General features: G+C 53.7%; 1 protein-coding gene across 1 annotated transcript in view; it reads right to left on the reverse strand.

Moving 5' to 3' along the window:
- SPTB (spectrin beta, erythrocytic) overlaps positions 1 to 27,613 on the reverse strand; it is a 139,396-nt gene that overhangs the window by 28,771 nt on the left and 83,012 nt on the right. The window contains 14 exon segments of the mRNA XM_074954484.1: positions 1,341 to 1,419; positions 3,974 to 4,083; positions 4,573 to 4,769; positions 5,482 to 5,566; positions 6,121 to 6,259; positions 6,895 to 7,139; positions 8,763 to 9,137; positions 9,714 to 9,918; positions 12,694 to 12,824; positions 16,595 to 16,873; positions 18,005 to 18,094; positions 18,700 to 18,915; positions 21,484 to 21,747; positions 22,673 to 22,819. Of these exon segments, the coding sequence (XP_074810585.1) occupies positions 1,341 to 1,419; positions 3,974 to 4,083; positions 4,573 to 4,769; positions 5,482 to 5,566; positions 6,121 to 6,259; positions 6,895 to 7,139; positions 8,763 to 9,137; positions 9,714 to 9,918; positions 12,694 to 12,824; positions 16,595 to 16,873; positions 18,005 to 18,094; positions 18,700 to 18,915; positions 21,484 to 21,747; positions 22,673 to 22,819 (2,562 nt within the window).

Raw genomic sequence — 27,613 nt, forward strand, 5'->3', positions numbered from 1 at the left:
GGGGTGGAACAGTGCAGGCTGTACAAATGACCCTTCCCTACCAGCAGCTGTCACTGCGCCCCCTTTCCCTGCTCTACAGACCCGCCTTTCTTCCCCCGGGCGCTCCTGGAACCGCTGGAGTTTGGCAGACACGGCATTTTCCGCGGGGGCGCTGTTTCACCGCACGTGCCGGCAGCGTGGGGAGCGAGGGGTCTCCCAGTGCACCCTTCCAGACCAGCTTACGCATATGGCCCTTCCCAGGGAGGAAACACCGGGTGCTTAGAGGGCGGAGAAAGGCAGGACAAGAACCCATGGCTGGAGCAGAAGCCAGATGCATTCCACAAGGCCCTGATGTTTATGCTGTAGGGACAAGCTACCCTGGGAAGGGGGGATTGAAGACATCAAGAGATGGAGAATCCAGACTGAGGCCTTTCTGGAAGATCTGCTTTGGCCAAACACAAGTGACTGGGCTCAACACAGGGGTAATGGAGCAGAATCTCTGGCATGGGCTACACAGGAGGTCAGGCAAGACAATCCAATGGTCCTGCCTGCCCTTAACATCTCTGGAGCTAAGCTCTGTCTACATTGCAGAAAAACACCCATGGTAACGAGTCTCAGAGCCTGGGTCTGCTGACTCGGGCTCACACTACTGGGCTAAAAATAGCACTTTGCGTGGCCTGGAGCCCTCTCCGGTGAGGGGTCAGGTCTCAGAGCCAAGCCCGAGCCCAACCCTCTAGGCTGATATTTTTAGTCCCACAGCACAAGCCCAGCAAGCCTGAGTCAGCTGACCGGGGTTCCGAGACTTTCAGCCGCGAGTCTTTCTTTGCAGCACACATGTACCCTCAACCTCCGCTCAAGCAGGGCAATGGTGGGCAAGCGAACCCTTCCCCCAACCAAATGAGGGACAGGTGTATCAGATGGGACAGATCCACCTTGAGACGAGTGAACCTGGCAAACTACGTCCTTTGCTCATTGGGGAAATTCTTGCTGGGTTAAAAAAAGAGCATTTTCTGGGGGTGGAAAAATAGAATGTGTGAACGTGTGTATATTTTTGTGGCAAACAGTAAATTATTTATAATGTGAACATTTATTAAGCTAATTAAAGAAACAATGGATGAATGCGTGGTACAAAAACCTTTCCACCTGCTTCACTGATAGCAGAGGAGGAAAGAACTAGGGGGACGAACAAACACAAAGCAAATAAGAAAACAGGAGGCTTTTGTCAGAGGGAAACATTGGCACATTGTTAACAGGCTTCGGCAGAGAGGCAACAATTTGCAAAGAGCTTTATAAAAAATCCCGGGGAATTATGCAGCTGGGGGGTGGGTCCAGGAAGGAGAAAACTAAAATTGGTAACTGACCAGTGATGAGTCTTCTGTAGCAGGTTCAGAGAGGTCCTGTGAAATTACCCCTGTTTTCTTCTCTTTTTCTTCCTGAGACCTACGGCAAATAACACTCCCTTTAAAAAGAGGGAACTTTGGTATTTTCTTTCGCGTAAGAGGCCCATAATTTGCTGTGTAAGTGGTTTGCCCAGAGTCACCAACGTTATTCTGAATCCGATGCTTTTGTGACTGGGAGTTTCTCAAGCTAAGGGAGTCGCAAATGGCTGTTCCGGATCTGGCCTCGTCAGCTCTCTCCTGGGGCAGGTAGATTTACAAACAATGGAACCAAGAAGCACAGCCAGTGTGGCCAAGCCTCTGCCGCAGGCGTTGTGCTGGTTCTACAATGCAAAGCGGCCGCTAAATTCCGTATCCCCAAAACACCCCACCCCTGCAGCCTCAAGAGTTTCCCACTCAGCTTACAAACGCTAGATGAGTCACTTCACCCACAAGGCCCGGCTTGACAAAGCCCTGGCTGGGATGATTTAGTTGGGGATTGGTTCTGCTTTGAGCAGGGGGTTGGACTAGATGACCTCCTGAGGTCTCTTCCAACCCTAATCTTCTAGGATTCTAGGAAATGCAGCTGCCTCTGGGGTGGAACATGGCAGCTGTTTAATGGAGGACATCAAAACTCAAGAACAGTTTAAATAGTTAAAAAAAAAAAAGAAAGGAATCTCTTCTGCCATTGACGCTGTTCAGAGACCTGAGCCAGCTGGATAGAATTACCCAGGCTGGGTTTTAGCTAGGGCATTGGGGCTGCAAACCCCCAGTGCTGCCCCCTTCCATGCCCCTGACCCTGGGCACCACTCCCTGCCCCCCGGCACCAGCCCTCCCTTCTGTCCCCCCCGGCACCACCCCTCTTCCACGCCCTCCTGCCCCCTGACCGCGCCCCCGGCACAGCCCCCTTCCATACCCCTGACCCCCGGCACTGTCCCCCTTCCACGCCCCTGGCACCATCCCCCCCCAGCACCCCTACCTCCCATACCCCTGACCCCCAGCACTGCCTCTTCCACGCCCCTGACCCCCGGCACTGTCCTCCCCCGCCGCCAGCACCGCCCCCTTCCACACCCCTGACCACTCCCCCTGGCTCCCAGTGCCACCCCCTGAAGCCGACCCCCCTTCTGTCCCCACCTCCTGGTGCCACCCCCTCTCCCAACCCCCAGACTCCTGACACTGCCCCCCTGCTCCCCTTTCCTCCCTCCGGACCCTGGTGCCGACCCTCGGGTGACCTGATAGCAAGTGTGAAAAATCAGGATGGGGGGATAATAGGCACCTATATAAGACAAAGCCCCAAATATCGGGACTGTCCCTATAAAATTGGGACATCTGGTCACCCTGGCTGATCCCCCCCTTCCACACTCCAAAGCCCAGCTCTCACCATCCAAATCCCCAGTGCCGATCCTTCTACCCCAAATTCCAACACTGGCCCCCCTTCAACCCTCCAAAGACCAACACTGGTGCCCCTTTCTCTGCCCAAACCCCACACTGACCCTCTTTCTCCCCCCTGTCCCCAAGGAACTGACCAACAAACCCCGCTGGCGCAGATCAAGCTAACCCCAAGGCAATGGAGAATATCCCCCCCATCCAAGTCCCACATGTCCCCGCAAGCTGAGTTCTGAACCCAAGAAGGGAGAAGAGCCAGCAACCCCATGGAGTCCGCTGGGGACTTCGCTATTGCCATCAATTTGACACAGGAGATGCCCAGATACCAGGGTGAGGGGAGGCCAGGCAGACTCCTGAGACAGATGGGGCTGGCATCCAGAGAGGAGCCTGAGGGAGGCCGGCGCCTGACTCCAGCCTGACTTCTGAAATGGGCCCAGAAGAAGGTGCTGCTGTGGGGCCGGACCCTGCGGGATGCCACCTCCTCCGGCCCCGATCCAGCAAAAGCTCCAAAGCAAGTGCAGGGCGTTAACGGATGGACAGACCCATTGAAGTCAAGGGCAAAATTCCCGTTGACCTGAGCCACTTGGAACAACTTTACCCGGCAGCTGGACTTGGCAGCTTGGAGAAAACACAAGATATGGCCTGAAGGAACAGAGCAGGGCCCCACAGCTTGGTAGGGGCCAGCACCGAATGCTCCAGTGGCACCAGGCCTAGCCGCAGGTTTGCAATCGGTGATCTGCCGGTGGGGCAGCAGGGCTGCACTTCCAGAGCCGGTGACCGAGTGATGCTCTCATCTCCCTGGGTCTAAGTCACTCTCAGCCTGACTGGCACCTGCATCCTGAAATGCAATGTCCCTGGCAATCCAGCTCAGCCTGGAAACACCCCTTTGGGCTGCACTCCCCAGCATCAGCCTTCGGAAAGGGACTTTTCCATTTAACTAGCACTGGCCGCGAGCTGCAAATGCTCCCAAGTCAGGTGCTATGAAGTGAACCAGTCCCGAGCGTTTCGACCCTGGCTTTGGTTCCATGGCTAGAACCCACAAGGCACGGGCACAAGCATGCTGGGATCCCCTGCTGGCAGCTGGCTACTAACTCACTAGCCCATCCTCCTGAGTCTGTGGTACCTCCAGGACCTGGTGAGACTCCCGCTGCCTCGTTGGGTGCAGAATCACCCCCCAAAAGGCCCGAAGGGAAGGTCGCGGGTGCAGTGAAACGCGTGAGCTTGTCACTTACTCCAGTGCTTCCAAAGCCCCTGGGTCAAAGTCGTACTGGGGGTCGATGGTCCAGGTTGCTGTGCGCTGCGTGGACTCCGCTTGGAGCTTCCGCTTCCCTAGCAACTCCAGCTGGAAAAGGATTCAGTGGGAAGGATTATGTAAAGGCTGCAGATTTGCAAATGGCAGAAGGTCCAAGTGCTTGGCAGGGAGCTGTGGGCGAAGGGTGGGAATGCCGGGAAGGGAGAGCAGAGGGTTGGGGGGGCCGGATGCAGCGCTACCACCAGTGACAGCGCAGTACAAAAGGGGTCCGGGGGAGATTCCCCCTCTGTGAGACCCACCAGGCAGGGGGATGGTCTCTGGAGGGAAGTGGGGAAGCCCTGTTCTTTGGATCATTGATAACTGGAGTGGCTAAAGCACCCGGGAATGGGCCCAGCTATGCACCAGCCAGGCAAGGGATCCGCCCTGCCTTCCCTGTGCAGCTTCTGCCCATGGGGGGGGCTTTCTGCCCCCCTCTAGTGGCAGCTCACGGAAACCTGCTCCTGGCATCCTAGCTGCTGAGGTTCCCCGGTCTGATCCCCGTTGCTGATGCCCACCCACCCAGGCCCGGGGCACGCTCACCGTGGTCAGCCTCTGCAGCGCGGCGAAGCGCTCCTCCCACGTGGCGGTGGATTTCTCAAAGGCGTTGTGCCTTTTCAGCAGCTTCTCGACGCTGTCCACGGTCTGTCCATAGTCACCGCTGGCCAGGTATGGCTCCTTGGCGATCAGCCAGGCCTCGGCCACCGAGGCGTCCCTGGAGAACTGGCACACTTCCAGCACTGCCGCGGAGAGAGCAGAGCGGCCCGTTACATGCCCGCGGCAGGCGGGGGTGGGGGAGCAGGGCCAGTCTCCGCGCTGGAGCTGGCTGGCTCCCCCAAGGAGGAGGACGTTAGTGTCCTGCTCGTTAATACCCTGGAGCACACAGCGCTCTGCAGAGATCAGGGCATGAGCATCACCCCCCTCGGGGACTGGGGAGAAGGGAGACCCAGAGTGGTTCAGACCAACCCTCCTGCACCCCAGCGGGGAGTTTTCAGGAGCTGGGAGCCCAGGGTTTTGGGACTTCCCTCCCCCAACAAGTGCAACTGCCCCCTCAGCAGAGGCAGGTGGGTCCCTGCAAACCTCCCCCTAAGCAGGCTGAGGCTCCTACGCCAGGCCCCAATGCTGACCGCTGAGGCCGACGTAGGCTCCCTGCACCCAGTCCCGGTGCACGCTAGGGGGATGGGGTCCCGTGTCACGCTGGGGAAAGCACAGCATGCCACACCCATCTCAGTGGGGCAGTATGCTTCCCCCCACCCCCTTCCCCTGGGAGCCGCCTGTCCATGGTTTGTTGCTGCAGACCATGGGCCGGATTTTCCAGAGCTCCCATTTCACAGAGCTCAGTTTCCTGGGGCCAGGCGGGTACTAAGCACTTGGAGGTCTGGGTGAAGTCCCAGCAACTTCCTGGTGCCCACTGACCCTCCCCCAACACCGACATGCCCTTGTGCCACTCACATAGGCGGAGCCAGTCCCAGCGCCTGTCCCACGTCTCCATCATCTCACGCCTCTTCTCCATCAGCTGCAGCAGCTTCTCCTTGATCTGGAAGGGGAGAGAGGAGAGAAATAACCACGGCGTTTTCCACTCCCGGCTCCGGCAGGTGTCTCTGTAGCTGGCTCTACAGGTCTGCCTCGTGCTGCTCCGGAGGGCCCTCAGGCGGGAAACCTCCATCGGATGTTGCTTTACACGGAGCACCCAGGACACGTGGGGCACTTTGCAGGCTCTGAACGAGGAATGACACCTCCGGCCGTGGGGTCGGGAAGTGGGGGGAGGGGCTCAGTCTTGACAGAAAGGAAAAAAAAAATCATTTTGAATGTCAATTTTCGCAGAAAAGGTTGCGGTTTTAATGAAAAAAAAAACATCCGGAAAATCAGAATATTTCAATTCAGCAATGCTGCTGCGGTGCCCCTGGGAGCTGTAGTTTGGGTGCGCCACGCTCCCCCTGTGCGTGGCGGGCTGGGCTCACCAGCCAGACTACCTCCCCGTGAGGGATCCCAGTGGGAGGCGTGGCTGCAGGGCACCCTGCAAGATGGAGTTAGGCTGGGCTGCCCCGTCCATGGAGGCCAAATGAGAGCGTGAGGCCCCGTGCGCCTCACCTCGGCGCCGGCTTGGTGTCTGCGCTGCAGGAGCCTCTTCCCCAGGTCGACGCAGCCGGCAAAGCTCTTCTGCCTGGTTTCAATCTCGGACTTGATCCCCTGGTGGTATTTCAGCAGCAGCTCCACAGACGAGACATCTCTGCATAGGGTGACCATGCGTCCCATTTGGGCCGGGACAGTCCCTTTTTTAAGCCCTGTCCCGGCCGTTCCGACTTTTTGGGCAAAAGTGGCCAGTTGGCAACAGCAAACGGGACAAATGACCATTTTTGCCCCCCCCCCAAAGGTGGGGTGCGGAGGAACATGTGGGGGGGCGAGGGGTGATACCAGCCCCACTCAGGGTGGGAAGGCAGGGCTCGGTCAGAGGGCAGGCAGGGCTCGGGTGAGCAGCGACGCCAGCCCTGCGGGGGGGGGAGTGACGGGAGGGGCTGGGCTCAGGTGAACAACATGGGCCAGCCCTGTGTGGGGAGATGGGTTCGAGAGAGCGGTTTGGGCCAGCCCCACACACGGGGGGGAGAGTAGGGGGGAAGGGCTCAGGCTAGCCCCACATGGTGTCCCTTTTGGAAATATGATCACCCTGTCTCTACAGAAGGGGAGACTTGCGAAGTACAAGGCTGCTTCTCAGCCTCTGATGAGTGTCAGGTCAGCATTTAAAAGCTGAGAATAGAGACGCCGCCGTGGCATGTCGGACCCTGTGTGGGGCTTATCCAGGGTCCACGTGTGGGGAGGGGGTGAGTCAGGGCGGGCCAGGGCCATTCCCCCTCAATGGCGATTTACCTGGGCTTCTCCTGAGTTTCGATCTGCCGGGTGATGCTCTCCATCCAAGACAGGAGGTCCCTGACCATACTGAAGAAGCGGAATTTCTCGGCTGTGTCCACCAGCTGTGCCCGCCGCCCGCTGCAGGCATCCAGCAGGGACTTCCAGGCCCTCACCACCTCCTGCTCCTGCCTCTGGATTGCGTCAGCTTTTTCCCCCGCATAGGCTGTCTGCAGCCGCGCTGCTACCTCCCGGAACTGCTGGACCTGCCGGAGAGAGCATGGGGAAACGTGGCCAAGGGGGGGAAGCCGAGCCGTGGGTTCCATGACTCCTGGGCCCCACTCTACCACCCGCCTCTAGCTCTAGACCGGGGAGTCCCATCACAATTCCCGTCTGTCAGACCAGGCTGATCCCAACCACTGGTTGACACAGAGACATGGAAGTGGTAAATAACAACAAGGATGGGTCACTTGGTAAGCTGGGCACATGCAAACAACATGTATTTTAATATGGCCAAATGCAAGGTTCTATATCTAGGAACAAGGAATGCAGCCCCCAACTACAGCATGGGGGGCTGAACCAGGAAAGTGGGGCCTCTGAAAGGGACTTGGGGATCACACTGGACAAACAACTCAACATGAGCGGCCAGGGTGATGCTGTACCTGGGAGGATGAACGTGAGAATATTGAGTAGGACCAGGCAGGTGGTATTGTGTCTGTGTAAGGCACCGGTCCTGGAGACTGAGCCCACTCTGGTCCAAGGATGTTGAAAAACAGGGAAGGGCTCAGAAAAGAGCGACGGGGCGATGTGAGGTCTGGGAACCGGCCGTGCAGCACGAGACTGAAGGGGCTCAATCTGGTTAGTTTATTCAGGAGAAGGCTGAGAGCTGACTCGATCCTGCTCTATCAGGCCGGGCAGGAGATTTTTGCTAGCAGGGGCTCTGTAATCTAGTCCAGCCGTTCTCAGATTTCATTGCACTGTGACCCCTCCTTCTGACAACAAAAATTACTACACAACCCGAAGAGAGGGGACCAAAGCCTGAGCCTGCCCAAGACTGGCTACCCCTGGCGGGGGTGGGGGAGGCAAACCCAAAGCCCAAGGGCTTGAACCCCGTGTGGGAGGACCTGTAACCTGAGCCCCACGGCCCAGGGCTGAAGCCGAAGACTGAGCCCCGCCACCAAGAGCTGAAGCCCTCGGGCTTCGCTTCAGCCCCGGGCCCCAGCAAGTCTAACACCAGCCCTGGTGACCTCATTAAACCAGGGTCGCGACCCACTTGAGGTCCCGGCCCGCAGTTTGAGAACCGCTGATCTGACACCGTCAAAGAGAGAGCCAGTGGCTGGGAGCTGACATCAGCAACATTCCAGTTTGAAATGAGAGGCAGATGTTTAGCACGGAACAGATCGCCCGGGGCAGGGCGGGTTCTCCAACCCTGGTATGGCATCTATAAATCCAGGCTGGATCGTCCCTCTCAAAGCTCTGCTCCAGCTCAGCCCGGAGTTCTGGGCTGGTGGCAGGGATCCCTGGGGGAGGCTCTCTGGCTGGTTTACAGGAGCTCAGAGTGGCCTTGTCTGGCCCTGTAATCCATGCATCACCTACGAGCCATGTTCCGCGGCTGGTGGCCTACATGTGCAAAAGCAGAGCATGGCCTAGCGAAACCTAAGCAGGGGCAGACACGGCCCCCCATTTCCCCCAGCTAGCCACACCACAGGGAAAACACTCCCCAGCGAGCCATGGCGCTCCTGTGACGGGACGACCGGGAGCAAGGAGCAGCTGGCAATAAGGCAGCCCAGGGGCATTGCCGGCAGGTGCTCTATCGCGGCAGAGATGAGTCTGATCCCAGACCCCCGGTGCTCTAGGAGCCCCGAGGTCCTGGAGCGGGGGAGCCGTACCTGCCCCTCCAGCAGGTGGATGTCTCGCTCGAAGGCTGTGTGCATGCGGTGGAAGGACTCGGCAGTGTGGGCGTCCTGACCCAGCTCCGCAGGCAGCTCCCGCTGCTTCTCCTGAATGAGCCCCAGGATCTCGGTGCCATCGTAGAAGTACTTGTGCAGCTCGTAGGAGGTGGCCAGCAGCTGCATGCGCGTGTCGATGAGCTCCAGCAGGTCTGCCCAGCTCTCGTTCAGCCCGTCCTTCCACTCAGCCATGGTGGCGGCCTCCGAGTGGCCGGCGTCGATCAGCTGCTCGATGACCAGGTTCACGTTGTCCACGCGCTCCTGCCCCACGCTGCCCGTCTCCCGCGCAAAGTCCCGGAACTTCTCCCGCAGCAGCTGGCAGAGAAACAATCCTCACCAGGGGCGCTCTCCTCCCAGTGGCGGATTAGCCACTGGGCGAATGGGGCCGTGCCCAGGGGCGCCGGCCAACTGGGGGCCCGGAAAAATGGGCACCCCCGCACTCCGATCCACTCCCTCCACCTGGCGCTCCTGCAGGGGGTGGGGGAAGCCCCCACGCCCTGACCCCATTTCCCCGGTAGGAGCACTGGGATGTGGGTTGTGGGGCCCCTCCTTGCTCTGGCCCAGTGCCCCACAGAATGGTAATCCACCTCTGTCTCCTCTGTACCCCCCAACTCACTGTGGGCATGCTCCTCCGTACAGCCCTCCCACCCCTATCCTGGGTGTGCTGTTCTGTACACACACACCCTCGCCCTGGGAGCATTCCTCTTCCCTCTGCCCCCATGGCTAGGCTGCCCTACAGCTCTGTTTCCAGAAAGATCCCCTCGCCCCGCCGGGCTACAGAAAGCTCCAGCCTCACGATGCACTGCTGCTGTGGAAACATCAGGCAGGCGTCCCAGGCCGGGGCAGCCGTGCCCTCAGCCCTGCCAGTCCTTGGCCGGCACGCTAACTCACAGTGACGTGGTCGTAATCCTGCCCCAACTCCTGGGAGGAGGCGGCCATGTCGCGCTCCGCGATCCACTGCTCCAGGTCGTCCACCTCCCGCTTCAGCTGGAACAGGTGGTACATGTTCTCCAGCCTGTGCCGGCGCTCCTCTGCCAGGTCCTTCAGCCCCGCATACTGCTTATCCACCCGCCCCTGCAGCCGGATGATCTGCTCCCTGGGAGGTACAGACAGTAGGCGGGTCAGCGACCATGATGGCCGGGAGCCCCGTGGTTCGCAAGACGCTGGCGTTCCCCGTCGGAATCCAAATTTCCCACAACACAAAATGTTAAAATAAAAAGTGCTTGGGGGAAAGTGAACTGTCCCAATTTCAACCTTTAGAAACAACATCTCTTATACAGTAACTTACAATACAATCTCAAACGAACCGAGCACTCGGGATGGCCCGTTCCGATAGGATCAAACTGGGATGTTCCCATTCTTTTTCAAAAGGAAATGTCATCGAAATAGACACATTCACAGAGAAAGTTTCAGCATTGTCCACACCAGTGGCTCTCAACCTTTCCAGACTATTATACCCCTTTCAGGAGTCTGATTTGTCTTGTTTACCCCCAAGTTTCACCTCACTTAAAAGCTACTTGCTTGCAAAACCAGACATAAAAATACAAAAGTGTCACAGCACATTATTACTGACAAATTGCTGACTTTCTCATTACTACCATACGGTCATAAAATAAATCGATTGGAATATAAATAGTGCACTTACATATCAGTGTATAGCATACAGAGCAGTATAAACACATCATTGTCTGTATGAAATGTTAGTTTACACTGACTTCGTTAGGGCTTTTTATGTAGCCAGCTGTAACACTAGGCAAATATTTAGATGAGTTGATGTACTCCCTGGAAGGTCTCTGCGTACCCCCAGGGGTACACGCACCCCTGGTTGAGAACCACTGGTCCACACAACAGAGACTTCCCTGCTGCCCCGGATGACATCAGCTAAACTGACTGAAGCCCCTGTCTCCCAGCTTAGCTGTACCGACACTGGAGGTTTTGCTGGCTAGGGGCTGAGACTTGTTCCACCCTTAGCTGACATAGCTATGCCGGCAAATCTTCCTAGTGTAAATTAAGCCTCAGTTTCAACAAAATAGCAGGGCAGGGCCTGTCTTTTCCTTCTATGTCTGCCCAGCACCTGGGCCCTGGCAGGGCTCCTCGGTGATGCGATAATACAAATTAATAATAATTTCCCGAGGAAAAACCATGTCTGTTGGAGAATTTGTAACCAGCTGTATTCAGGACAGTCAGAGCCAGTGTGGCCCAGGGGGCACGGCACTGGGTTGGGAGTCAGGAGACCTGGGTTCATAGATCCCACCTCCTAAAGGACCATGTGATCATCTCCTCTGACCTCCCGTATAACACAGGCCAGAGACCGGCCTTGAATTAATTCCTGACTGAACCAGAGCAGAGCTTGTAGAACAATATTCCATCTTGATTTAAACACGGGGAGTGATGGAGAATCCACCACCACCCTTGTTCCAGTGGTTATTACCCTCACTGTTAAAAACTGACACCTTATTTCCAGTCTGAATTTGTCCAGCTTCAACTTCCGGCCACTGGATCATGGTAGGCCTTTCTCTGCTAGATTGAAGAGCCCATCGTTAAATATTTGTTCCCCACATCAGTACATATAGACTGGGATCAGGTCACCCCTTAAACGACCTTCCCTTTGTTAAGCTTAATAGATTGAGCTCCTTGAGGGTTAAATTCCTAGATCAACCACTGACCTGCTGGGTGACTTTGGGCAAGTCCATTCCCCTCTCGGTGACTCTATTTCCCCTCCCACCCTGGTCTGTTTAGAATGTGAGATCTTTGGGCCAGGGCCTGTCTCTCGCTGTGTGTCTGTGCTGTGCCCGGCCCCCTTGGGGCCCTGATGTAACCTGGGGCCTCTACATGCTACTGTAATGCCAACAATAAGTCTGGCATTCCCAGCAAACAACATCATTAAAGGGAAACTTGCTAGAACATTTATTAACCCCCAACGTGCCAGCCAAACCTCTGTTTCAGAGCTACACGACATGCTAGTTATCCTGCATCCTGTCTAGAAGCTGAAGGCCCACGGATCCCAAGGAGAGTTGCTGGTCACTCTGCATAGGAAGGTTCCCTTTATAAACAGTTCCTATGAGGTGAGTCAATGTGTGATGTGTTGATGTTTTGATGAATGGCTCATCAGCTGTTGCAGATTGTTACAGAACCCAGCAGGCAGTTCACAACCACGGTTTATACCCATAGTTTATAAGACCTTCTGACACGGCCTATAGCCACCTGCCACACATCCTGCTCACGGCCCGAGTATCTATTAACCCTTTACAAATGGAACCTTAATATGACGTGGGACAGATTTGCTCTTAGCCCACGTGGTAGAGGCCAGGAGCCAAAGGCCCTGGATTGGGCATCTCTGAGTGGAACGGGAGACCTGCCATCTGGCTGTCTCTCCGTCCATCTGTGCAGCCGGACAGTCCTGTATAGACACCGAGAGAACGTGTAATTCCAAGCTCCGGTAGATTTACTCTCACTAGCTTTGATCAAGCTAGCCCGCTAAACATAGCAATATGGCGGTGGTAGCATGGGTGGCAGGAGGGGCTAGCTGCCCCTAGTGCTATCCCGTCCAAGACCCAAGGTACCTACACGGGCGACTCGCCCATCCCACTGCTATGCTGCTCTCTGGAGGGTGCTAGCTCGAACAGGGGTAGTGCATGTATGTCTGCCCCGGCTGGTAGTTACCCATCTAGCTGCAATGTAGACGTACTCCGAACCTCCACAGCAGAGCCAACAGGGCTGGTGCTAGTCCCTGCACATTTATGGGCCCAAGGAGCTGGAATTGAAGCAGCTACCAAGAGCTGGCAGGCAGGCCGCTCCCCACCCCAGTGTCCCTAGATGGGTGGTTCGATGCTCCGGTAGTAAGGGGTTCCCGTGCCTGGCTCATACGTACCCCTCCGGATGGCCCACAGAGAGCAGCGTCTGCGCCCTCCCAGCCAGCTGCTTGATGTTTTGGCCATAGTCGTCCATGGTGCGCTGCTGGCGAAGATGTCTCTTCAGCATAACGATGCTGCTCTCTTCATCCTGCAACCAGACAAGGTTAGCACTGGGGCGGGCTGCCAGAGCCCACGCACACCTGGGCAAACATTCCCGTTCTGATGCTCCACTGCCCTCCACTGGCCAGACGTCGGGGCAGAACGTGGGCGACAAAGCCGGGAACTGGGCCCTCGCTTGTTCAAAGGGGCGCCTGCCATTCTGGCCTCTATGCAAACTAGTGCCAAGCGCAGGATTCCTGCCATGCTGCCTTGTCCCAGCCATTTCCAATCAGGGGGTTTGCAACCTCCCTTTGGGGTGCTCTTGCTAAGAGTGTGTGTGTCTTGCTGCACTCGGGAAGCCACATGCAGTACATGGCCATAGCAACCAGTGCTGCCAAACTGCACAATAGTTATGGGTTTTTCTTAAATCCCCAGCTCCTGGAGTCACATGATTACCCGGCTTTCAGGAGAACGTTTCCTAGCACCCGTGGTTATGGAGGAAAGCTGGAAATCGTGAGCCCAGTGTGACCCTCATAGCTTAGAAACCAGAAGGCAATTAAAATAATAGCAACAATGCCCAGCTTTCATTATCACTAGATCTCAAAGTGCTGTACAAAGAAGGTTGGCATCATTATTTCCATTGCAGAGAGGGGAAACTGAGGCACAGAAAGGAGACGTCGCCCTGCAGCAGAGCAAGGAATAGAACCTAGATCTCCTGAGCCCCCACCCAGCACGCGGGCCACTAAGACACTCTGCTTCCCTCGGCCAACATTTAGTATTTATTTTAAATCTCTTGATATCGGGGGACCTGGCTCATGATTGGGGTTGGCTGACACTGAACCATTCTTATTGTTCTGACAAAGCCCGTGAACAAAGGTGCGTATTGTGGAGCACCATCTACTGGCACCTGATTTACTAAGTACCTAGTTACGCATCTACAGACTTCTGTGTGTTACTACGTGTCCCTGGAACAGCCGTCTGGTCTCAGGTGGGCCACACCCAGACTGGGCGTTTCTCAATTGCAGTGACACACAAACCACCCCACAATGTTCAGCAAGGACAAAATCAGCCTGCTGTATGTAATGACAGGGCCTGGCTCTGAGGGAAATGGCCTAGATCTCCAAGCGGAGATCCTCACCCCTGCTCTGGCCTCTTTGCACCAGGTGAAAGGACGGAAGCAGTGCAAATGGACTCTTAAAGCTCTGGCTCAGGGAGGGTTCTCTCGGTGGGCAGGATAGAACCTGGGACCTCTGAAGCTTAGTGTATGAGCCTCTACTGCCTGAGCTAAAAGCCACGTGGCTCTTAGCTAAGGCTGTAGCAGACTCACAAATCTCTAGCTAGACTAGATGCCACTAGATGGGGACAGAGTGCCATGCCCAGCAGGCCTGGGTTACACAGGCTGTCCTCTGAAGAACTCCCTCACAGGCCCTGGTATAGGGGGCATGCCCGGGGTGTGGCTGGGGCACACAGCGATGTGAGGGCAGCCCAAGGAGACTGCTGTAACTTAAACAGCACCCTAGGGCTAAGTTACACCCTAGCCTCAGTGGCCCCCAAGATCAGGAGGTCAGAAATGTGACTTAAAGTCACCTTTGTGCAGCCTGCTCCTGAACCGAGTGTTCTTTGCTGATGGTTAGATTCAGGGATGTGAGAAGGGGGATTCCCCCCCCTTATCTTGAAAACCAATTTGTGTGTAAAAATTTGTTTTAAAACCGAGGCCGATGTTTAGGGGAAGGTCACGATATTTGGTGCTTTTCCTCAAGCCTGAGCTCCTGGAGTCACGTGATTATGGGAGACTCTCGGCTTTCATTTAAAATCGCAGGACTTTTTTAAGCCAAACTCGGGAGTTTGGAACGCGCGGAACTGGCAGTACATAGCGAGATGTGTCCATTGCTGAAGAGCGGAAAGCTATGTACACAAGGCAGGAGCACACCCATCTCAGATGCACATTCACATGCATGCAGAAAGAGGCCTCGGAGTGCCCTGACTAGGGAAGGCATGAAGCCATGAGCACAGCAGAGCCATGTGGAATTTTACTCCTGGGGGACTTCTGCACTACCGCGCACGTGCAGGATTGGTTTTTCCCCCCGCAGAAAATACATTCTGGCTGAGAAGTGCTGCAGTTCCCCCTTTCACCCACCAGAGGCTGCTGTGGCGCCTGAACAGCAAGTAGTAATGAATGCAGCCGGCTGCTCTGGCACACAGCGGCCTCTGGTGGGCAAAAGATGGAACTGCAGCACTTCTTGGGCAGACTATATTTTCTGGGGGGAAAGAAATTGCGGGCAGTGGTGCAGAATCCCCCCAGGAGCGGCACTGGGGTGCAAACGTGGCTCAGCAGCACAGCGCACGGGGCTACACGGAGCCTCTGCAGCCAAGCACGGCAGGAGCCTCCGGAGTCACGGCACACCCAATCCCAGACCGGAGCAGCCTCCCGGTGCCGGCATGGTGTCGACATTTGTAGGAGGAGGCCTGGGGACGGTGCTGGGCCGTTCAATGGACACCACGTGCAAACACAACTGATGACACAGCCCAGGGGGTTTGAGCCATAAATGGATCTGGCGGCTACAGCGTCTTCTGTGCCGCAGAGCATCCACCATTGGTCTGGGCCCGGCTCGTCCCGCCACTGGGGCACGCACTGGGTGGTATTGCAGAGAGGGGGGCCACAGAGTTCCAGAGAGCTCAAGGCCAGAAGGGACCATCTCGTCTGACCTCGTGCACCGCCTAGGGCACTACAGTTCATCCAGACACCCCTGGATTGAGCCCGATGTCAGTTAAACTGCGGCTTTTCAGCCCTAAACAGACTAAACTACTGTTGCAGGCACTCATCCCCTTGCCCCAGGAGAGGCTGAGGTGCCAGGCAGTCCACTCCCATGCCTGCCCCACTGCAGGTCCCTGCCACTCTGCCCTGAGGGAAATTCCTTCCCATCCCCAAGTCTGAGGGTCAGTTTGACCTAGAGCAAGACACACCAGCCAGGCAGCGAGAAAGAGGATTCACTGGAATACCTGAGAGCACCGTCTACCCCATGCAGAGCCACTGTCCCACAAGGGCTCTTGGGGATGGTCTGCACTGCAGCTGGGAGGTGTTATTGCAGCATGGGAGCTAGAGGAAACAGGGGTGATGGAATGGGGGGGTCAGGAGGACGTCCCCCCCCACCTTTACTGGCTGTAAGGGTGAGCGATGGGGGGGAAAGGGGGAGGAAAGGAGGTGGAGAGGAGTGAGCAGGAAGCAAGGTCATGGGGGGGGGGAAGAGGCAGCGTGGGGGCAGGAATTCAGGGGAAGGGGCAGCGCGGGGGTGGGGGCCTCAGGGGAAAGGACAGCGTGGGGGTTGGGGCTCGGGAAGAAGGAGTAACAGGGAGGGGGTCCTCAAGGGAAACACACGGGGGACGGGGCCTCAGTTTGGACACCACTGGCCCCCGCACTTTTAGGAACTTCTGCTGCTCCTGAGAGGAAAGCTCTTGTAGGGAACCAATAATGGTGACGCTGCGGCAGCCTGGCCTAGCCCCACCTGCCCAGGCCCTGCGTACACACGCAAGCAGCTGCCGTGTTCTGCTTTCTCTTCAGCTCATGTAAATCTTTCGCCTTTTCCTGAAGGCTCACTGCTCCCAAGACAGCAGCTAGCTTGCGTCTACATGTGCTCCACGCACCCCGCTCCTGACTGCAGTGCAGACGTACCCGGAGAAACACCTGGGGCCAAACCTAGCTCTGGGCAGAGCTGGGCGACCCCCGGTGTGCTGGCCATCGCTGAGACCCCAGTTCACTGACCGCAGCGGGACCGTGCCTGCTCTCTGCGTGTTTTATTGCTAAGCGCCAGCTGTTCTCACCTGTGGCTTCTCATCAGCCGCCACATAGAGCTCTTGCTCGCTGATCCAGGCCTCCGCCTCGCCGGCGTCCAGGTAGTACTGTTGGGCCTCGTTCGCTTGCTGCAGCCGCTGCCACCTCCTCCCCGTCTCCTCCTGCAAAGTGCTCCACGACTCCTTCAGCAGCCACCGCTGCTCCTCCACGGCGCTGCAGTCCCCGTTGGCTGCCGCCACCATGTGCTCGGCCCTGCACAGGACGTCCTCCACCCGTGGGGCATGGCCCGCGATCTCCTTCTGCAGTGTCTAGTGGGGGAGAGCCTGCGTCACCCCCCAGAAACATGCCCGCTGCCCCGCGGGCATTGCGAAGGCCCAGCGGAAGGGACGGCAGGAGTTCTGCCTTCACATGAGCATGCTAGCTGCTTCCCAGCTAACCACCCCGATGCAGGGGCAGAAGTGGCTTTTTCCTGTTCGGCTGGTGTGCGGGCAATGAACGTGTCTGGCTAGTGCCTAGGCACTGGGAAAATATTGGTTTAAATCTCGTCATTTTTTCCTGCATTTGTACAGCACCTAGCGCAACGGGGGCCTGGTCCTAGGCTCAATGATAATACAGCTAATCAATCAAAATACCCACAGAGCCAGAGGCCCCGGAGAGTCACCACAACTAAGGGGTGGGAGGGGCTGATACCGGCCTGTGTGTGTGAAGGGGTACATGCCAAGGAGCGGGAGGATGATGCTGAAGCGTATGGCTAGTGACGGGGTCACACTCGGCAGGGGAGGGATGAGCCAGGTGGCCTCTTGCTCCGACCGTGGCCATGGTCTGTAGCAATGGGACCGTCACCGTAACCATCTGACTTCAGCGTCATTGACAAGCTCTGGGCCTGCGCCCCGGCATGTGGGAGGAAAGAGATGTAGGTGCCCTCTGGCTCTCCCGTGCTGGTGACCCACAGCATGGGCAGCAGCACAGTGGGGACAGCAGCCCTTCTGGGCAGGAAGGGGGCAGAGCCAAGGGAAGAAACGCCTCCCACCCCTAGGTGCCCACATTGCTCTGTGATGTAACAACCCCACAGGGTGGCACAGGGCCAGAGGGGTGCACCAGCACGCCACATCACGCAGCTGCTCTGTGATCACTTTGTGGCCCCCCCCAGCCCCAGCATGGCTGCGATCCTCCCGTGCTGCCTAGGGGGTCTGGGCGCCCAGCTGCCATTCGTTTTAATGGAAAATGAGTGTCCAAATCTCCTAGGGCTGAAAGCCTCAGTTTATGCAGCTCATCAAGGTATGTGTTACCAGACTCCTAGGGGATGTATCTGGGGCCAGCTTCTAGCCATGTCCTGTACCTGCAGCACCCTGAATGCCTCTGAAAAGGCCCATTTAACCTTTTGCTGCCCGGCTTTGATCTTGGTGCTGGGACGAACAGCCAGTGACAGACAGACTCACCTGATTCTTCTTCATCAGAAGCTGCACAGTCTGGAGGTTGGTGCCGTGGTCAGTGGATTTGGCCAGGGGCAGCCTCTCCTGCACCCAGAGCTGCAAGAGGGAAGCAGAGGAGAATGGAGAGGCTGCGGACGAGGGGCAGGGAGGACAGCAGGAGGCCACGGCACGGCATGGGGCGCAGTGGGCTGGCGATCTGACAGTGTGGCAACCTGCCCACTCAAGCCCTCTGCCCAACCAGTCAGACTCCACTCAAGCTTCAGCGCCAGCCGCTTGCACCCTGGCCCCCAGACTCTGTCCTGCCAGGGCTCACTCTAGCAATGAGTCCCGGGCATCCCGACCCACTGAACCCCCTGTCAGAGCGGTGACCCGGTTCCCGGGAGCTGGTCTGGGACCTTCCTTCACACTACTCACTACTGAGCAGCAACCAAAGGAGACAGAATGGAAGCTCTGCATGGCAGGGACTGTCCCTTTGGTCTGTCTCTGTACAGCGCCTAGCATATCAGAGGCCTGGTCCATGGATAGAGCGCCTAGGAGTTACCGTAATACACCTAATAAATTATGTACAAGGCCTTGCTGTGTCACCCAGGGCATGGAGCAGATGCTCGCAAGGGGCTGGGAGGCTTGTGCAAAAGGCCCATTGGGAAGGCAAGGAGCACCAGGAGCCGTAGATGGCGCATGTGGCCTTTCAGGGAGCTCACTGTTTCGTCTGCCAGATCCCGGTTGAGCTGGTACTTGGCTCTGGACGACTCCAGCTCCTTCCTCCTCTTCCCCAAGGGCTCCAGGAGATCGAGGAACCTTCTCTCGATGCTCTGCTGCTTGCTGTCGGCCTCGTGCACGTCCCCTGTGGGTGGAGGGGCCTGTGACAGCAGCTCTTCCATCTCTCTCTTCCGTGTGCTCACTTGCTCATCGAGTCTCTGAAAACAAAGGGTTGACGTTCGCCACTGCCAGCCAGGCGATGGCACACAGCCCCGGCCGCAGCAACAGCCACTGGCTAATCAACAGATGTCTGCATAAAGCACATTGATGCTGCTCAAAGAATTCCAGACCCCCAAACCTCTCCTCCTTTCCCCTCCCCTCCCCAGAGCCCTCCTTTCTCTACTTATGTATGTCTTTTCCTATTTCGTTACTGTGACCCCCACCCCAACGTGTTACATCTCTGCAGTATCGACTGGGTTTGTATTGTCCGGTCTTGCAGCCTTGACAAGGTGTGAAATTGTATAATTCTGTTGGAGATCCCATGAAGCATGCGGTATTCGGAAACTAGGCAAGCTGTAAATCAGTCACCTCTTCGTACTTCTCAGTTTGTTTCCTCGTAAAAATCAAATAATCACCAAACAACCTGTTTTGGGGTTTTTTTTGTTTTTTTGTTTGCTTGTTTTTTACAGAAAGTTGGGTTTTTGACTAAACTAAATTTTTTGCAAAAAGTGTTTGCTTTCTACAGAAAACATTGATTTTTCAATGAAAAAACAGAATGCCTTGAAAACTGAAATATATCCATTCAGAGAGGGAGCTGCAGTGCCTTATGGGAACTGTAGTTTATTTTCTTCATGCCCATTTTCCTCTATGGACCAGGCTGTCTGGCCAGACCACATCTCCCATGATGCACCACTGCCAGGGATTTCCATGATGTAACCGTCTCATGCTCTATGAGGGGACACGATGATGCACCATGGGAGATGTAGTCCAACACAGAGCCTGGCTTATAGAGGATATCGGAGCATGAGGCGCCTAGACTCAACTCCCATGAAACACCGAAGCTGTGTTTCCCAATTGAAGATTTCAGACTTTGATTTTTCATCAAAAAATTGAACTTTACTGTGGGAAAGCTTTTGACAAAGACTTTTTATTTCCTTTTCAAAGAATTTTCTGTGGAAAAAAGCCTGTTTTCCAGCCAGTTCTCCCAGAGATGCTCTTCATGGCTATCATTTTCCACTGAATGCATCCGATGAAGTGAGCTGTAGCTCACAAAAGCTTATGCTCAAATAAATTTGTTAGTCTCTAAGGTGCCACAAGTACTCCTTTTCTTTTTGCGAATACAGACTAACACGGCTGCTACTCTGAAACCTGTCTTCATGGCTCCTAATTCCAAACATGACCCAGGCTAACCCAGTGCAACTACCCATCCCCTGCTAGTGGCTGGACCATGGATAGGTTTATGAGTCTATTTGTCCCTCTGAGGTGACAGATCTGGCCTGACAGTGCCAGCTCCTGCTTTTAGATCCATAGGTTCAATCCCAGAGAAGACCTTGCCCTGGAGGCAGCATGATACACACATGCTGAATGTTTCTACAGGGTTAGATTGAATTAAAAACAAAATAGAAAAGAGTTTTAAAATGACCAGTCCCTGCGGGATTCATCCCCTTGGAGGAAGGCTGTTCGGATTACCCTGGAGGGAGGGATTGCAAGGGACCCAGGGGACTGAACTAGAGCCCTCTCAACTAAAGTATGAGCGGCTGCAGCTTGAGCTAGAGACCCGAGCCTCTGTAACAGTGACTGCCAGCTCATATGCTCTGTGGATTGGCACAGATGAGGCCAGTAACAGTCTCTGGTGAATCTGAGCTGCTGGAATCGGTGAAGCTCAGGACAGGCTGCCCCAGCCAGTGGCAGTGTCCAAGCTAGCCTAACGCCATGTGGCTGTCTGTCCCCTGCTAATGGCTGGACATCTATGGAGGTTACAAATGCTTCTTTCCCTGAAAGGATGAGCGTCTCCTCTGCCAGCTGAGAAGAATCATAGAATCATAGAATATCAGGGTTGGAAGGGACCCCAGAAGGTCATCTAGTCCAACCCCCTGCTCGAAGCAGGACCAATTCCCAGTTAAATCATCCCAGCCAGGGCTTTGTCAAGCCTGACCTTAAAAACCTCTAAGGAAGGAGATTCTACCACCTCCCTAGGTAACGCATTCCAGTGTTTCACCACCCTCTTAGTGAAAAAGTTTTTCCTAATATCCAATCTAAACCTCCCCCATTGCAACTTGAGACCATTACTCCTCGTTCTGTCATCTGCTACCATTGAGAACAGCCTAGAGCCATCCTCTTTGGAACCCCCTTTCAGGTAGTTGAAAGCAGCTATCAAATCCCCCCTCATTCTTCTCTTCTGCAGACTAAACAATCCCAGCTCCCTCAGCCTCTCCTCATAAGTCATGTGCTCTAGACCCCTAATCATTTTTGTTGCCCTTCGCTGGACTCTCTCCAATTTATCCACATCCTTCTTGTAGTGTGGGGCCCAAAACTGGACACAGTACTCCAGATGAGGCCTCACCAGTGTCGAATAGAGGGTGGGTAGAGCAAGCCACTGCCGGAGAATCCCTTTCCCCCTCTTCATCTCTGCAGCCCCAAACCACAGGGGCAAGAGACAGGAAGGGATGACTGCAGACTGATCCATCCCCTAGTACGGCCAGTCTCCAATGCGCCCAACTCCCCAGCAGGACATCACTCCACCCCCAGCCCCGCAGTGCCAGTGCTCATGGGAGTTCACCATCTACCATCAGCTTCTTCAGCAGCCTGTTGGTGCTTGTCAGGTCGGTGCCCTGCTCGTCCGACTGCAGCTGCGTCTCCATCTCGCCTATCCACTTGTCCAGGTCGGAAAAGCTCTGCGCGTACAGATCTGAGCGGTTTGCATCGAAGAGGTGCTGAGCCTTTTCCTCTGTCATCGACTGGAGCTTGTCCCAGAGCTGGTGCAGCTCTGTCAGCCGCTGCGAGACCATCACACCGAACTGGGGCTTCTCCCGGCTCAGCTGCCGCCCCTCCTGGAGAGAGGTCAGGGGAAAAGAGAATCATAGCAATGTGGGGTTGGAAGGGACTTGCAGCAGTTCTCTAGTCCAGCCTGGGTGCTGAGGTGGAACCAGGCAAACCTAGACCATCCCTGACAGGCGTCCATCCAACTTTTTCTTAAAAACCTGCGGTGACAGAGATTCCACACCCTCCCCAGGGAACCTGTTCCAAGTTTTTCCTAATATCCAACCTCCATCTCCCTTGCTGCAAGCTAAGCTAATTCCGTCTTGTCCTGCCCTCAGTGGACAGGGAGAATAATCGATCACTGCCCTGCTTGTAACATCATTGTACATATTTGATGACTGTTATCCGGTCCCCCCTCAGCCTCCTCTTCTCTAGACTAAGCCAGCCCGGTCCTTAATGCCTTCCCTCACAGGCCAGGCTTGCTAAACCTCTGGTCTTTTTTTGTTGCTCTCCTCACGACCCTCTCCACTTTGTCCACATCTTGCCTAAAGTGCGGTGCCCCCAACGGGACACAGTGTCCAGCTGAGACCCCACCAGTGTCCGGCAATCACCTCCCCTGTCATATCACTCATGTTAAGGGGGGGGCTTTGGATTGTACCACGGTGGCTGGGGAAAGGGGGGGTAGTAATGAAATCCTGTGAACCCAAGGACCCAGCAGGAGGGCAGTGTAGGACCCACTCCTTTCTTCCTGCCCCACCGCTACCTTAGTCCTGCCGCCTGCTACAGCCTCACCCAGTCCTGAGACAGCTCGTTAGCACGTGCTTCAAGCAAAGCATCTGCTGAAAGCCCCATTGACGCGGATGGGAGTGGGGGCCTACCTCAGCCCATGAGCTGCCCGGCCTGCGCTAGCCTCCGGGTACGCGCTGAGTGCCAGGTGCCTGAGACGCGGCAAGGCCTGGGAAGATGCTCCCCCAGCCCCCGCGGGAGGTCACCTACCTCATCCACCTTCTCCAGCCAGCCTTGGTGAGAGGCCAGCTCGGCCATGAAGGCCTGGTGCTTCAGCCACTTGCTGTGCAGGTTCCGGGCTTCGTCATAAGACGCGTCCTGAGCTGTCAGTATCTTCTCGTCGATCCAGAGGGTGAGCTGCAAAGGCAGGGAAGGGAGCACATGTCACAGCGCCAGCCCCACCACTGCGCTTCTCTGAGGAGCCTATGGGATTCAGGCACCTCTGGAAATCCCAGCCTGAAATCTCTGTCTGCCCCCTCCTCCACATCAGCAGAACAGTGAGCGATGCTGGCACAGGAGCGTAAGCCTGAGGAATGGGGACGCGGATGCACTAAAACGTAGGCAGCCCCACACCCTCCCAAGGAGACTGCCTTGCTGCTCTTACTACGCTGCAGTGGCCAGAGGCTCAGCCCTTAGAGCAGAGGACAGAGCGTCTGCAACATGACCACAGCCTGCCCCAGCCTTGCTTCTAAGTCACGCTAACAGCCACAAACCCACCCTTAGCCTCCGTCAGCTCCCTCCTCAAACCCTTCTCCACCACCTGCTGCTGGGCGCTATCACCCCGCCGAGTGTCCTGTCCTGACGCAAGAGCAGCTAGCCCCAAGTGAGACAAGTTCACACACCGATGAGGCTAATCCTAACCCTCCATGCCAAAAAAAAAAGATTCTGTCCTCAAACCAACATGCTCTATGTTGGATCATATTAAAGAAGTTCTGTATTAAAATCACAAATGAGTTTGATTCCCCATAGTTTAAATTCCAGGGTATTACTAATTAAGAGGTCTCTTGGTTTTTGGTGCTGTTTCTCTCCCTCTGTGTGTGAAACTTGCAAGCTGCTAATTGTGTTAGTCCATTCTAAGACAGAGTCTGTTCTCAAAGCAATTCACAGAGAGAGAGACTCAAAGCAATACTCTGTAACAACAGAAACAGCACCCAGAGACTCCCCACCCTTTTGTTGTATTAACAATTGTGATTAAAATAGAGATAGAGGATGTATGTGATGGATGCTTGGTGTGGATAATAACTGAATGATCAGGGAGGTGCCAGCCTAAGAATCCATCCGATGAAGTGAGCTGTAGCTCATGAAAGCTCATGCTCAAATAAATTGGTTAGTCTCTAAGGTGCCACAAGTCCTCCTTTTCTTTTTGCGAATACAGACTAACACGGCTGTTACTCTGAAACCTAAGAATCCAGTGTCCATCGTCTGAAGAAGGCGTCAAGTGGAAATAACCAGAGGACCCCCCGGAGGGCAGACTGGAATCCACCCAACAGCCTCAAGAATGGGAGAACCAAAGAACAAGATAACATCTTGGAGCCGTCAGGAATGTGCTATCTGCTGATTGATTCAGCAACAGCATGATGCAGCAATTCCCATGGACTGGCATAGGAAGAAATTCCTATAAAAATAGACTCTAAAAAGTGAGAACTTTGGGGTCTGATTCTGCAAAGCAACTTCCAGGAGCATCAGATGAGCATCTGACAGGGCCCTGCTCCCTCCTCATGTCCAGGCCACCTGGCCAGTGGCTTGGCATGAGCAACTCTAAGGCTGGTAACTATGATAACAACCTTGCAGAACCTGTGTGTGTGTGTGTGTGTGTGCGTGTGTATGAATGAATGTGTGAATAAAGATGAGATTGAATGGAATGTTACAGCTGTAACTAACTGCTTACTATGATTCTTTCTGTATTCACAATAAATGTGGTATTTTGCCTTTTTCCCTTTAATAAGATCCTGCTGGTTTTTATTTTATTGGTATAACATTTTGGTGGAGAAATGCGAAAGGGGGAATATTGGTAAAAAACCTCAGTTATTGTAAAAATTGGTGTGCACACCGCCAGCTCTAGTGAGCTAGGCATTTCTATTAGGTAAACCAGACCTGCTGGCCTCGGAGAAGGTAGCAGGGGACCTGCTGGCCTCCGAGAAGGTAGCAGGGAAGAACAGGTTAACCAGACCTGCTGGCCTCCGAGAAGGTAGCAGGGAAGAACAGGTTAACCAGACCTGCTGGCCTCCGAGAAGGTCGCAGGGAAGAACAGGTTAACCGGACCTGCTGGCCTCCGAGAAGGTAGCAGGGAGAAATAGGTTAACCAGACCTGCTGGCCTCCGAGAAGGTCGCAGGGAGAAATAGGTTAACCGGACCTGCTGGCCTCCGGGAAGGTAGCAGGGAAGAACAGGTTAACCAGACCTGCTGGCCTCCGAGAAGGTCGCAGGGAAGAACAGGTTAACCAGACCTGCTGGCCTCCGAGAAGGTCGCAGGGAAGAACAGGTTAACCGGACCTGCTGGCCTCCGAGAAGGTAGCAGGGAGAAATAGGTTAACCAGACCTGCTGGCCTCCGAGAAGGTAGCAGGGAGAAATAGGTTAACCGGACCTGCTGGCCTCCGGGAAGGTAGCAGGGAACCTGCTGGCCTCCGGGAAGGTAGCAGGAGAAAAACGCATAGATTAAGCTATGATTTCAGAATCTAGGCTGTGTCACTTGCTAAGTAATACCATCAGTGACAAAGAGATTGAAACATCCATGTTAAGATGTTTAAAAGAAAACAGGGTAAGCTAGTACCAGAGGGAGGAATGGAGTCAGAAGGAACTCCATCCTCACCTTTTGTTAAAGAAATTACACCTTTTAAACAAATCCTTCAAAAATTTGGCCACAGTCCTTGGACTAAACAAGCCCTAGCTGATGTCTGCACTATTTCGGACCTAGAGGATAGATTGGCTCAGTATATCCTCATATACAAACCTTCTAGCGCTGCCAAAAGAGATGCAGCAGCAATTTGGTTGTTGGGGGAGGCATGTAAGGATTCTTCCCTCCGCTTGTCTTCATGTAAAGAGGAAAAGGCACAAACGGAAAAGGGAGCAGACAATTGGAAGGTGCTGGCTACAAATACCCAAAGCCAGCTGAAAATAGTGAAAGAGGCACTCCAGGAATACAAAAAGAGTGAAAAAATTAACTCTGCAGAGGCTGGAGGGAGGCAGGTAAAGGGGGAGAAGGTCCTATGTACGGCACCCCCAGGCATAATTACAAAGAGAAAAGAGAGTAAAAAAAAAAAAAAAAAGTTAACTCTGCAGAGGCTGGAGGGAATAAAGCAGTTAAACTTTGTGAAAATGTTAAAAAGGAAAAAAAGTGTTAGAGAAAGAGCATTCTTGGTTTCTTTGCAGCCATTCTGAAAGAAAAATGGGCCCTTTTCCAAAGGAATGTCTATAAATTAGCCAGGCAAAAATAAACTATCTGATTAAAATCATTTGACTGGACAATTTAGTCAAATTTGCTAAAAGAACATAAGAGGGTTCTATTGGAACTTAATTGCCTCAAATGTATAAAGGGAATGTAAGATGGAAAAAACAGAGCAGTGTGGAAGGGATGTTAAGGAAAAGAAAATGTGTATGTATCTGTCTGTGTGTGTGTAAATATGTAAAGTTTTAAGGACCAGTTGGTTTTGTTTTTGTTTTAAATACTGCCACTAAAAATCCCTTTGACTCTTTAATTCAAAGTTGCAAAACTGACAGACCTTTTTGCTAGACACAGGTAATTAGTGTTGTTTGGCTTTGGGATTTGGCATTTAACCCTTAAAAGGTAACTCAGTGCTTTACAAAATTTAAAATGTTTTTAAGTTGTGGCTGCAGCAGGGCAGTCAAAATCAGGAGAATATAAAAAAAAAAATTCTGGATTCTTTTTGTTTGTTTGTTTTTTGTTTGTTTGTTTTTGTAACAAAATAGCAGATGAGAGTTGTAGGAAAAAAAAATTAAAAAAAGACAGTGCCTCTCTGAAGCAACAGCAGGGGTGAGGTGCACAAAACAAAAAGAAGCAATGTGAGAAACACTGAGTCTTAAAATGGCTCTGAGTAATCAGACTGTCACTTTGATAAAGGTACATGAAACCTCTGTAAGCAAAAAAAGAAATAGTGACACCTTATGTAAAAATGGATCTGAATAATGTTATAGAAGTTAAACTATGGAAGGAATGTGCATTTGCCCCAGAACATGTGCAGGGTATATTGTAGAAGGGGCAAAAGAAATGCAAAAATACCATGCTACTTAATTAAAATGCTATTAGGGCTCCAAAGGGAGCCACAATAGGTTGGGTTTTCTTTTTCAGATTGCTGTGTGTTTTGGAAGCAGAAGTTAAAAGTAATCAAAACTCTGGTGAAAGTTGATTGTGTCCCTTTTAAGATAGAGTCTCTAAGCTGCTGATGGCTTTAAATCCAAAAGCAGGAAACTTCTGTGAAAATGCAAATTACCTAAATGATAAAGGAAGGAAAGAACTAGCAGCACAAAGGAGCTGCAGATAAAGGACATACCTCCAAACAAATTGTCTAAATAAAAGGCATGGGATAACAAGATAATTTTAATAAATTTAATGATAATAAGTATCCCTGTAACAATGTATAGTGTGTATGATTTTTGGAAAAACCCTTTAACGTCGTATGGTAACGATGCTTCTCAGTTATTACCTGTAAATAAAACTTAAAGCTTAACACAGCAGGAAGAACATTATAAACTTGGTCTGCTGTATAAGAAGGAAAACTCAGGGATTTAATGACTAAACAGTGGGATAATTTCCCCATAACCCTTAAAAGATAAAAGCCATTGAAACCTGGCCTGCCTATAGAACAAAAACAGGAAAATGTGGGGGCAATTCCTCTGTTTTGCCTGCAATCAGCAAAGGTATTTGTAAAAGAAATATTTTAAGCAATAATCTGCCACCCCAAAAGGGGTAGAAACATGTTTTTTTTGTCTTTCAGAAAATCAGGAAAAGCTGATGCCAGCTGAAAAGAACCCAATACCATGAATCTACTGTCACAATAGAAATTGTGTTTTGTGTTCTATGTTTTGTCTTGTGTTTTGTCTTGTTGCTAGCACTGTTGTGTGTTTAAAAAAAAAATACTAAAGACCTGCAGGTAATTAAAAATAAATTAAGCTCTCTGTCCCAGCTACAGGACA

Source organism: Natator depressus, chromosome 6, assembly GCF_965152275.1.
Source record: "Natator depressus isolate rNatDep1 chromosome 6, rNatDep2.hap1, whole genome shotgun sequence".
Taxonomy (NCBI): domain Eukaryota; kingdom Metazoa; phylum Chordata; order Testudines; family Cheloniidae; genus Natator; species Natator depressus.